This window comes from Tarenaya hassleriana, unplaced genomic scaffold (assembly GCF_000463585.1).
Source record: "Tarenaya hassleriana unplaced genomic scaffold, ASM46358v1 Cleome11, whole genome shotgun sequence".
Taxonomy (NCBI): domain Eukaryota; kingdom Viridiplantae; phylum Streptophyta; class Magnoliopsida; order Brassicales; family Cleomaceae; genus Tarenaya; species Tarenaya hassleriana.
Window position 1 is genome coordinate 2064293 of NW_010961290.1, and position 11369 is coordinate 2075661.

General features: G+C 32.5%; 2 protein-coding genes across 2 annotated transcripts; one reads left to right on the top strand and one right to left on the bottom strand.

Annotated features, from left to right (window-relative positions):
• Positions 1-3831: 3831 nt before the first annotated feature.
• Positions 3832-4623, top strand: LOC104805539 (basic leucine zipper 43). Its single transcript, XM_010530143.1, has one exon. The coding sequence runs from the start codon at positions 3900-3902 to the stop codon at positions 4407-4409; it is 510 nt and encodes a 169-aa protein (XP_010528445.1). The 5' UTR covers positions 3832-3899; the 3' UTR covers positions 4410-4623.
• Positions 4624-8448: 3825 nt separating this feature from the next.
• On the bottom strand, positions 8449-9265 carry LOC104805540. The gene has a single exon (XM_010530144.1). It carries the CDS (start codon positions 9189-9191, stop codon positions 8757-8759), a length of 435 nt encoding a protein of 144 aa, XP_010528446.1. The 5' UTR covers positions 9192-9265; the 3' UTR covers positions 8449-8756.
• Positions 9266-11369: the final 2104 nt, after the last annotated feature.

Below are 11369 nucleotides of genomic sequence, written 5' to 3' on the forward strand. Positions count from 1 at the left end.
AAGGGATGGACAGAGGAAGAAGATGAACGACTCAAAAATATTATTCTCCTTTGTCTGATAATCTGTACATGGAATAGGGTACAACATATAGCTATTCTTAGGCTACAAGTAAGGTAAGTACGTTGTAAGAATATTTCCTAATTACAAGAAAAGGAAGTTTGTCATTTACATAAAAGTCAATCACGCCCTGATGTGTCGAGAGGATCTCCGTCGATATCTTCAAACCCTCTTCCTGCTCCAGAAACTTTACACGGTTGGTCTTCTTCTTGGACGTTGCTTTCGGTTTGCTGATCTCGAACGTGTATCTCGGTTTGTTCGTCTTCAACACGGACCATTTGAGAAAATTAATATTTTGTATTTAAAAAAGTAACATATATCTGATTCTGACGTGATTAGTTTTTATTTGAATTTGTTTTATTTAAAAATTTGTTGTTTCTAATTTAATTATTATTTTGTATCAATTCCTTGCTTGATTAATTTTAACCATATTGAATGCGAAATTTCTATATCGATTATATAATACTTGTAAAATGAATTTCAGGGTTCTCTGAGTACTTTGCGGACATTAATAATGCGATTTATATGATCTTAGTTCGTAATTATGAAATTGGAATTATTCCTTTTTTTTGGTTCGAGTTGAAAGATTAAAATAAAAGAGACCTTGGTGGTGCACTTGGAGTCTTAGACAATCAAACGTGCTCGTTAGCAAATGGTCCACCTACGATACTATCATGCGCCCAACATTTTTTCCCGTCTTTTTTTTTGAATTAATTATTTATAACGCTTATCCACATATAAAATCTCTTTTATCTGTCGATTATTATTTGTTTCACATAAATTTTAACCCTAAAGAAAAACTAAACATAGGTTTACCAAAACAGTTTGTGTGTGTATAAGTATTTGAAAAAATGAATATTTCATATAATTTCCACAATGTTTTTTGTACTCATTATATATATTTCCACTCGGACAATCATATTAGATATCAATTTGATGAATTCGGCTTTTATATTTTTTTTTGTGTTCTACACCAATAGTCATTTTTCTAAATAAAAATATATGATATAATTATTTAGAATTTGAAAGATTCCATTATTTGCTTTGGTTGTCACAATTCAATTGTTAATGGAAGACATGTTACATCCAAGTACTCTTCCGTGCATGACCTGAGCCGTGACTTTAGGGGTTTGTCCTTTGTCGTGAAGTCCAGATTACTAAATTACCCTTAGCTTTGTAGTTTTGGATAATTGTAAATCAACTTCAGATGATAAGGGCAATATAGGAAACATGCGTACTCGATATCTTAAAGAGGGGAGGATGAGCTAGATTTTAGTTTCAATCATTGTTTCCTATTGGTATCTAATATCTATACGAATTAGAATTTGATATTGAGGGTTTATTTTTCAATTTTCAATTCATTATTTAGGAGAAAATTCCAATGAAAAAATATATTAATTCCATTTTTATATTGATTCAGATTTTATTGTGATTTTAAAAAAAAATCGATTTCCTATTTGTATTTTTTTCAAAGCCTTCAGTGAAAGCGAAATTTAAATTATTAAAAGTAATGAATTTTTTTAAGAAAAAACATAAAAATTAAAGTGGGGTTGTATGGATTCGAAGGGCGAGACAGCGCGTGTGGTATGCACATGGAGAATTGTACATTTAATAAAAACAAGTTACGTGAAAAAAAAGTCTCAAATGTATAAATACTACGAGGTCTCCAACTCTATGCGCACTCTTTGACACGCACGTATTCCCACGTGTATATTTTTACGTATATACATACATTGATACTTACTAGATATGTAACATATATATTATCCATACTAAATCGATATAGTTTTAATTTTTTTAAGAAATTTATATATGTATATAAAATAACAAAACATTTAATATGTATTTATCGAAACAAATATGGATCTAATAGTTTTTACGATATATGGAGGTATTTGCATTTTTAAAGGATATGTACATCGCAATCGATCTTTGATCTGACTTTTATATATAAGATATGCCCGCAGTAAATTAAGTTAATATAGATAATCAATTTGTTATATACACTATCCTAAAATATTACTCCATCCGTTTCAAAATAATTATTGTTTTAGGTTATTTCATATTTTTTAAGAAAAGATAAAAAAAAAAACTCACATATACCCTTATTTAATGATAAAAACAATATTATCATTAATAATTTATTAGAATTTAATAGGGATAAAATTGAAAACTATTATAAAAAAATGACTTGAAAATGTAAAATGATAAATATTTTGAAACATAGAAAATAACCTAAAACTACAAATATTTTGAAACGGATGGAGTATCATCTTTCAATAATAAAATATGTAGGAATCATGTTGTAAGAAATGTGTAAACATAATAATTATATCTCGGACCAATTCATAGTTCCGGAATCATCTCTTGAAATTTTTTTTTTCACCACCATTTACACCTTAACTATTTTTTTTACACTAACGATATTCACTTTTATAATAACACTGTTTTATCAACTAAATAAAAATATGAAGTCGATTAAAATATAACATGTTTTTACTGGTTTTAAGTAACCATTTAAAGCGTACGTGTGATTATCTAATCACTCAGGCATATGGATATTATATAGGGTTCTACGCATATTCATTCTAAACCTTATAATTAATTCTTAGAATTTGATTTTTTATGAGAAAAAATTAATAAGAAATTGTGGATGTTTATTTGTTGGTCCAACTTCCAATAATTATTAAAAGCAACGCAAATGAAACCCCAATTTGCAAAAGTAGAAAGAAAGGATCGAAAATCTCAATCCATAAACTGCTTTGGCGTGCAATTAAAATACTAAGCGATTGACTCCTTCGACATCAGCACCACTCACCTTATTCTTTTTAATTCCTCAATTACATACACTCATACACACACATATATATATATATATATATATATATATATAATATAGACATACACACACAAAGAAAATGCCATGTCTTCCTCCTGCTGATGTAAGAAGGAAAAATATTTCATCTGAAAATGATTATCCACTACTCCCCACGTAGCCTGCCACATGTGTGTGTGTATATATATATATATATGTATATAGTGTTGTGTTGTGTGTGTTTGCATGCATGATGATACAACCATACATGCCAATAACAGGCCAAACATTGTGGCTGCAGATGCCTCGGATACCCTTTTATTTGTACAAATATTTAAGCAGAAAAATTACAAAGTGGTAGGGATCTATTATCTATATATAATGATTCATTCGATGAAAACATGCATATAAGAGAAATGTGTGTGTATATATATATCTGTATGTATGTATATCCTCCAACAAGATTTTAGTTCTTTGGCTGGATACGTTTTGTGAATCCAAAAGTCGATATTTCCCATTTCCGCCCAAAAAAAAAAATCAAAAGGTATGACAAGATTTATATGGAGACTAACCTACGCAATCTTGTATATTTATTTATACACAAAGACGTATCTATACATGCACATAATTCTGTATTTTTGTTTGTCTGTTCATAAGAGATTGACCTCCATTAATCATTGTTGCCAACTCTCTTTTGCTTTCACCTCTAAACATTTTCCTTTAGACCATGATACGATATATATATATTCCACAATGAAGTATATATTATATTCGTATGTCCAAAACATACAACACATGGATAGGTATACACACATATGTTAAGCTGAAGGATGCGATTTAATTATGAAATACTTTTGTTGCAACTTTGATATTGCTGCACCCAATTGCAGAAACTGGGCTCCACTTTCCCACCTTCTCTTCCTCTATATAACTTCTCTCTTCACACACACACACTCCATCAAAACTTCTTCTTCTTCTTCTTCTTTAATCATCGGAAACCCTAACTTGTGATCCAAGTTACGGCGATATGCAGCCGGCAACCGACGTTTTTAGCCTCCATAATTATTTGATCTCTACAAACCCAACGCCATATCCCTCTCATTTCACCGTTTCTTCACCATTTGACCTAAATGGGCAAAACCCAAATCCATTCTACAGTTTCCAGGCAGCTACTACCATGAGCCTCAGCAGCAACAATTCAACCTCGGACGAAGCAGAGGACAAACAAACGGACATAATCAACGAGCGGAAACAGAGGAGGATGATATCGAACAGGGAATCAGCGAGAAGATCGCGTATGAGAAAGCAAAGGCACCTCGACGAGCTCTGGTCACAGGTTATGTACCTCAGGAACGAAAATCACCAGTTGCTGGACAAGCTAAACCATGTTTCAGAGTCTCATGAGAAGGTTCTTCAGGAGAATTCTCAGCTCAAAGAAGAAGCAACCGAACTCAGGCAAATGATCAGCGACATGCAGATTCAGAGCCCTTTTTCTTGCTTCAGAGACGATTTCGGAGATGAATCCCCATTAGAGTAGGGGAAAAAAGGCGTTTTTTCAGATGCCCATTTCGCGTATTAGTGTCGCCAAGTTATATATATATATATATACAGAGGCTTAGCGTCTACTTTCGTGATTATATGTCTCCGAGTAATCCAGTATGTACATTTACAGACCGTCACCTTGTTTTATAAGGCTATATTAGTGTAAAACAGAGTTCTCTCTCATGGTATATATGATCGTACGTTGTATACTTTTCCATTTCGTGCAGACGCAAGCGAGAAAACAAAACTTTTACGTGGTTATTGTGTGAAGAATCATATGATCTCATTCATGGACAGTGAAAAATGCAGGTTTCTTCTGTCTGAATCTCTGGAGAAACCAAGTGTGTTACTGTTATGAACAAACATATGTAAGTGGTTGTTTGTCAAATCGTGAGAGAGAGAGAGAGAGAGAGACAGAGTAAGGTGGGATGTTTTTTCTCATTACAGGAATTTCCAACTAAAGAACACAAAAAGGAACATAACTTATGCTTCATGTTACCATCCTTTTTTCATTTTTCATTTTTTTTTTGACCAAAAACCCTGAAAGTTGATTAGTGTTCATCCATGATCCACTTGTGGGAAGCTTTCTGATTTTGATTACAGAAGAGATGACTGCAAGTTGCAGCCCCACCAAATTGGGGAATTGCTCTAACTGTTTCGGTCATGAGAACATCATCAGAACACTATATTATCGGTGCATGGATGAACATTATAGAGTTGGTTAGATTCTTATTGTAAGGTTATTAAATTGGATATTTTGTTTATATACCACTTTGTTCTTATTGTATGTTCACTGTTTCTGAGTCTTGATATCTTTGATACTCCTGTAATACAACTCGAAAAACATGCAATGTATGCTTTTATCCCGGATTCAAATCCAAGCGTCGGAAGGGGCATTCACCCTATTTTCTTGATCCTCTGGGAGATATAGTTGACCCAAATGCTTTGTAAACTTTCGGACTATAAAAAAAAATACAGCTCGAACATTATTGTATACCATAATAAAGAAGTTAAACTCTCCACGTTCTTTGATCTCTCTTTCCTGATACAGACAGGCTGACAGCAAATCTTTGGTACGAAGCCCTCGTCCGAATGCTGGTCAGTTTGGCGAAAAAAGGGAAGAAAAGAGAACATCGGCTTTTTCTTTTCCTCGTCGTGTCGTGAGATTCCTTATCAGAGATTTACACACCATGAAAACCAAGCCTCTCGAAACGGAGAAACGTGGGCAAATAACTTTTTTTTTTCCTCGATCATTGCAAGAAGATGCAAAAAAAAAAAAAGCGTTGAGTGGAAGAAGAAGAGACATCGAAATGGCCTTTGATTGAACAGAAAAACAAAGACAGGCCAACAAAGAACACACTCTGCTGCTTGAATCTTGCGGGAAAGGAAAGTAAATCTAAGCGTGTGCGTTTTTATCGTATTGTATGTCACTATAACAGCACTTTGGTCCCATCTTCGAATCTGTCTTCTTTTTATCCCAACAACAGTGGAGTTTCTTTCTCTCTTTTGTTTCTTCATCTTGCTTGCGTACACCATACAGACTCACGCCTATATATAGATACACACACACATGTGTGTGTGTGTGTATAGAAACATACGCAGATGAGTGTGTAGATATATATATATATATATATGCATAGCTTTTTCTGCTTTCCTTCGTTTCCGTACCATGATTGGTGTTTCTTTCTTTGGAAAGGTTATGTCTTTAAGTAAGAACATGAGAAATTTGTGGACTTCGTTACCCATTTTCAAAAGGGTGAGTCCGATAACGCATAGGAAAGGCGACATCTATCCGTACGACGAATACTTTCATTTCATACGACAAAACAAAATTTTATTTGATAGTTAAAATAATACAAAATATCTGCATCATTTTATGCTTAGAACAGCCCTACGTGAAGATCGAAAGATCTTCTGTAACGTTTATATTCATTGCCATGACGGACCTTTTTTTTTTAAACAAGGTGAGGGATGTATATTTATTTGTAATGTGAATTGTTCATCGATTAGTTGTAGTATGAAGGATTTCTGGATCGAATTTGGGCGAATGTACTAACAATCATACATAATTGATAATGCTTTGTCATGTGATTGTTTCACCGGCTGAGTCTGAAATTAAATATTTTCTTTGGTTATCTTTTTTTTTAAATGTTTATCCATTTTGCACGAAACTAAAGGTTTCAGTCACGGGAGAATAATCCTCTGGTCGAATCGGAGGGTCCGTCCGTTTTCTCCCCCCCATGTTTCAATATCGCACGGGAGGATAAATCCTCTGTCCGAATCGGAGGGTCCGACCGTCCTCTCCCCCAACCCCCCGTGTTTCAATATCGCACGGGAGGATAAATCCTCTGACCGAATCGGAGGGTCCGTCCGTCTTTCCCCCCCCCCAACCCCACATGTTTCAATACCCCGTATTTTTTTTAATTTTATTTAATTGTAATGAAAATCCTCATTTTATGTCTAGATAACAAAACTAAAATCAATCGCTGACCGAAATTTTTATTTTTTTAAATTACTTAGTTTTATCGTAACTCAGTATTTCGAAATTAAGGTAAAAATATATATATTATTTAAATTAAACAAGATAATATTTGATATATAACAAAGTTGTAGTGACAACAAAAACTTTCGAGCAAGATCATGGAGAAAGAAGGAATATCTCATGTCTGTCCTTGCAAGCACACAAAGAATTGACCACCCACTTACAATGATTCACTTTATCATCAAAAACAAAAACCATGTGAAGATCATGTTCTGTTCATATTATTGGATATGTATATATATCCTATATATCTTTGTCCGAGATCTAATGTAATCTCAAACCTTTTTCAAGATCTTGTTACAACCTTTTCTACCATCCGGTCTGAAAATCGATCTAATTTGTTTATGCAATCTAATTGTTAGAATTTGATTCAATTTTTGAAGCATTGTCTTTGGAATAAAGTTTGTCTTATATTGGAATATGAAGATTTTCTATTCTTTATAAAGATTATGAAAACTTCCCTTCATCACGTGAACTAGCAAACTTTACTGTTTAATTTAGTTTAACTAGAAATATTGATATGCTTATGGATTTAATTAAGGTTAAAATCTCCAGTCTTTTTATATCTATGATTCTGTTTTTCATTATCGTTTCTATAATTTAATTATAGTACTAAACTATAGAAAGGTAAACATTCATCTTGACCATCAATGGTATATGTATATAATCATTCAAAACGATTTAAATTGAATCTTCTACTATTACCGTATTTAAGAATAAAGATTCCAACCAAAGAAGTATATATATATATATATATAGGACTTGGAATGCATGTATATATATACGTACAAGGAATTATGTGATTTTAATTTGGTGAGTAAGTGTGGGGTGGCATGTGTATGTGTGTGGTGGATCCATTTTCTCTTTACAGCAAAAACCAACAAAAACATTTCAACATAACTTTGTATATTCGTGACATTTGTGGCAAAACACTCACAACAATTATTGAGTTACCCTCTCTCTCTCTCTCTCTCTCTCTCTCTCTCTCTTGGTCAGTTTGGCGAAAAAAGGGAAGAAAAGAGAACATCGGCTTTTTCTTTTCCTCGTCGTGTCGTGAGATTCCTTATCAGAGATTTACACACCATGAAAACCAAGCCTCTCGAAACGGAGAAACGTGGGCAAATAACTTTTTTTTTTCCTCGATCATTGCAAGAATCTCTCTCTCTCTCTCTCTCTCTCTCTCTCTCTCTCTCTCTCTCTCTCTCTCTCTCCACGTCTCATTACACATGCTTATGTGACCTTCACACTTCGATTACGTTTCCATGTACTTTGTCTCTTCCTCGCATATTTTAACCGTTGGTAAATTCGAATTACCGTCATCTTTAACCTAACTGATTGTCTCTTATAATTATGAAGAAGAATATATGAATTCACTAGATTCTGACCGACGTTCAAATCAGCTCCGATCCGTTATGTTGATAATTTTCATTAAACAAAATATTAAACTGAAATACTACATCTCATAATAAGAATGGTAAAGAGATGATTATATTCAAGCGGAAAGGAAATCAAATAGTGTTTTACAAACTTACGAACGTATATAGGGTAATTATTATTAACAAATTCCATAGTCCCCCCCCTCTCCCCCTCTATATTCCTTTTAAAATAAAAGGTAAAAAAAAAAGACATAAAACCTTACACAAATCATTCCCTCAAGATAATGAGCAAAAGCACACAAAACAAAGAAGAAGCAAAATTCAAAAGAAGATAACGAATCATCTTATGTTAGAGGCATAAAATAACCCCAAAACATAAGCCCTAATCACGTCCCAAAATATACAACTTAAATTTGATTTATATTTATTTCATTCTGTGCCTAGTCTTATTATTTTCGCCGTTCTTCTTCTCTTTTTTCTTCCCTTTGTAGTTACTGCTATTATCGTTACGCCCATAACTATCATCTTCATCATAACATTTACCCACACTATCACCTTTTCCACTCCTTGAGACAAAACCTTCTCTTCTCCTTCCTCTATTGATCTTTGGATGAGTCTCCGAGTTTCGTTTTTGGTTATAATGTTGATAACTCGGGCCCGAAGAAGCATCCGAGGCCATCGAATCATCGCTATCTTTGTTGTTTTCGTCTTCTTTATGGCCTTTCCGACATTCTCTGTAAACATAATGCCCTTCATCATAATAGTTTTCATCCACTACCTCTTCATCGTCTTCTTCCATCGGCGAAGAGATGTACATGGTCCACCCGGATTCATTGCTTCTGCATTCTTCTTTCTCCATCGAATTTTTAGCTCAAGAACCCTAATTTTGTTTTGTGTAGAGAGGGAGGAAAAAAATAGGAAGAGAAGAGAGAGAGATGGGTTTTCGGTTGTGTAAGGAAGGATATGTCCACATGTATATAATGTGCATGTGCGTGGGAACAAGACCCGTGTGTTTGATTAAATTATACGTAGAATACAGCTTATAGTTACGTATAAAGTTATCCGACATGATTCGAAGAAGAATAATTGTTTTTATATGATCAAAAGGGTAGTTAAAAAAAAACCAAATTGGAAAACTCTTTTGAATCTTTCATGTGTTGTATTGTCTAAGTTCAACAACTAAATGATAATTTAATGGTCGTTAATTAATTGATTAATTAATAAGAAGACGAAGCCATTATTTCGCATTGAAGCATGAGACATGAGGGAATGTATCTTTACACTTAGAATTCCCTGTAATGACCAAACTCGCATCTTCTTCGGATTAGATGTTTTTGTGTCTCTGATTATCGAACCCATGTTCTTGAACGTGTAAGGATCATGCATTCCTCATAATGCCATCTTTTTTTTTTGTTGGTTAGGTTAGATATCTAATCTTTTCGAATATCCCTATAAATTTTAAGCCGAAATAAGTTTATTTATTTCGATTTTTCGTTTGTTTTAAACAATATTTTTTTTGAAAAATTTATATACTTGAAAGAAAAATATATAACTTTACGGGTTCCATATAAACGTATATTACGTGGGAAAGGGAAAGGGGTTTGGTTATGTTAAATTAATGTAAATTATTATTGGGTTATGGAGTGGACTTACTTACCATAGATGTCTAAAGTTCGATGCTTTAATCTTTGTTTGTATTTGATTGTCTCTTTCGGGGATTTAGTCGGTGTCCTTTTGGTTCCTTTATTTATATTGGAATATTTCAATAGTTCTCAAAAGTCTTGGTCGGAATACGCAGTTTGGGTTTATTTAATCTAATTACATTTATTTTACTAATTTATGAATTCCTTTTTAATGTCATTTACCATGCCTTTTTGACTATGTGTAAAACGAAAAATTTTAATTTTAATTCATGTTGATTTATAATATAAGGCAATTAACCAATGGGTCGTACCCACATTACCTGTTTCGCAATTAATCTTGAGTGATGGCTTAAGTGTAACATTTTTTTTAACGTTTACCTTTTAAGGCATCCAAGTCACGTTTCTCCGTTACGATAGATTTATAATCGATACCTTAATACAAATATCATGTTTGGTTGATTTAAAATTTAATCTTGTTTATCTTCTTTTCATATCGATTTAATCAATTCATATTCCTATTTTTTCTACAACAACTTGTATCTTTATCTTTATCCGAAAATTTCCATCTTTATTTTAATTCTATTATTATTATTATTATTATTATTATTATTATTATTGTTATTATTATTATTATTATTATCGTCGTACGGGCAGTGGCGAAAAAGCATTTTTCTTCCATATTATATTTTATTGAAATGATTAAGATTTTATTTAACATACACCAAATACATGAATCCGTTGACTTTTCATAACAGGTTGACCAAAGCACGAGTGTGTGTTTTTGTATGTTTACTTCACTTTGAAATAGCGACTTTGCATATTCTTCACGGAGAGACTCTCTTGTTTGGAATCTTGTAATTTTATTTGACCGCATTTGAATTCCGTTGACCATTGTTTTATATATTGTTGTTACAATGATCCAATCCGATTTCGCCTAAACTAAAATACACAAAAATTTTACAAAATTCAAAATCTAAATAAAAATATGATCTAAATTCTATAGAATGAATTTTAAATCAGAAAAAAAATATTTAAATTTTTTGACACATCCTTTTCTTTTTATTACGGTGACGGATTATGCTCGTATTTCAATCCCAATTTGGAATTTTACTATGCTAGAGATCTTTTGGGTGGAAATAAATAAATGTATGTTTTAAATACCATCAATAATCATATAAAATTTAATTCCTATTATTCAACAGTCCCTTGGTTATGACATATATCACTTTCCTAGAAAAAAACATGATGCAGCAACATGACTTAATGGGTGGACCACTGGTGCACGTTCATGATTAGGTTATAGTTTCAAAAACCATATATGGCTATGAAATAAACTATGATATACATATATATATATATATATATATATATATATATATATATATATATAGAAA

Excerpts from the sequence above, each read along its gene's own strand:
- LOC104805540 (XM_010530144.1), bottom strand. The coding sequence starts at position 9,191 with ATGGAGAAAGAAGAATGCAGAAGCAATGAATCCGGGTGGACCATGTAC.
- LOC104805539 (XM_010530143.1), top strand. The coding sequence starts at position 3,900 with ATGCAGCCGGCAACCGACGTTTTTAGCCTCCATAATTATTTGATCTCT.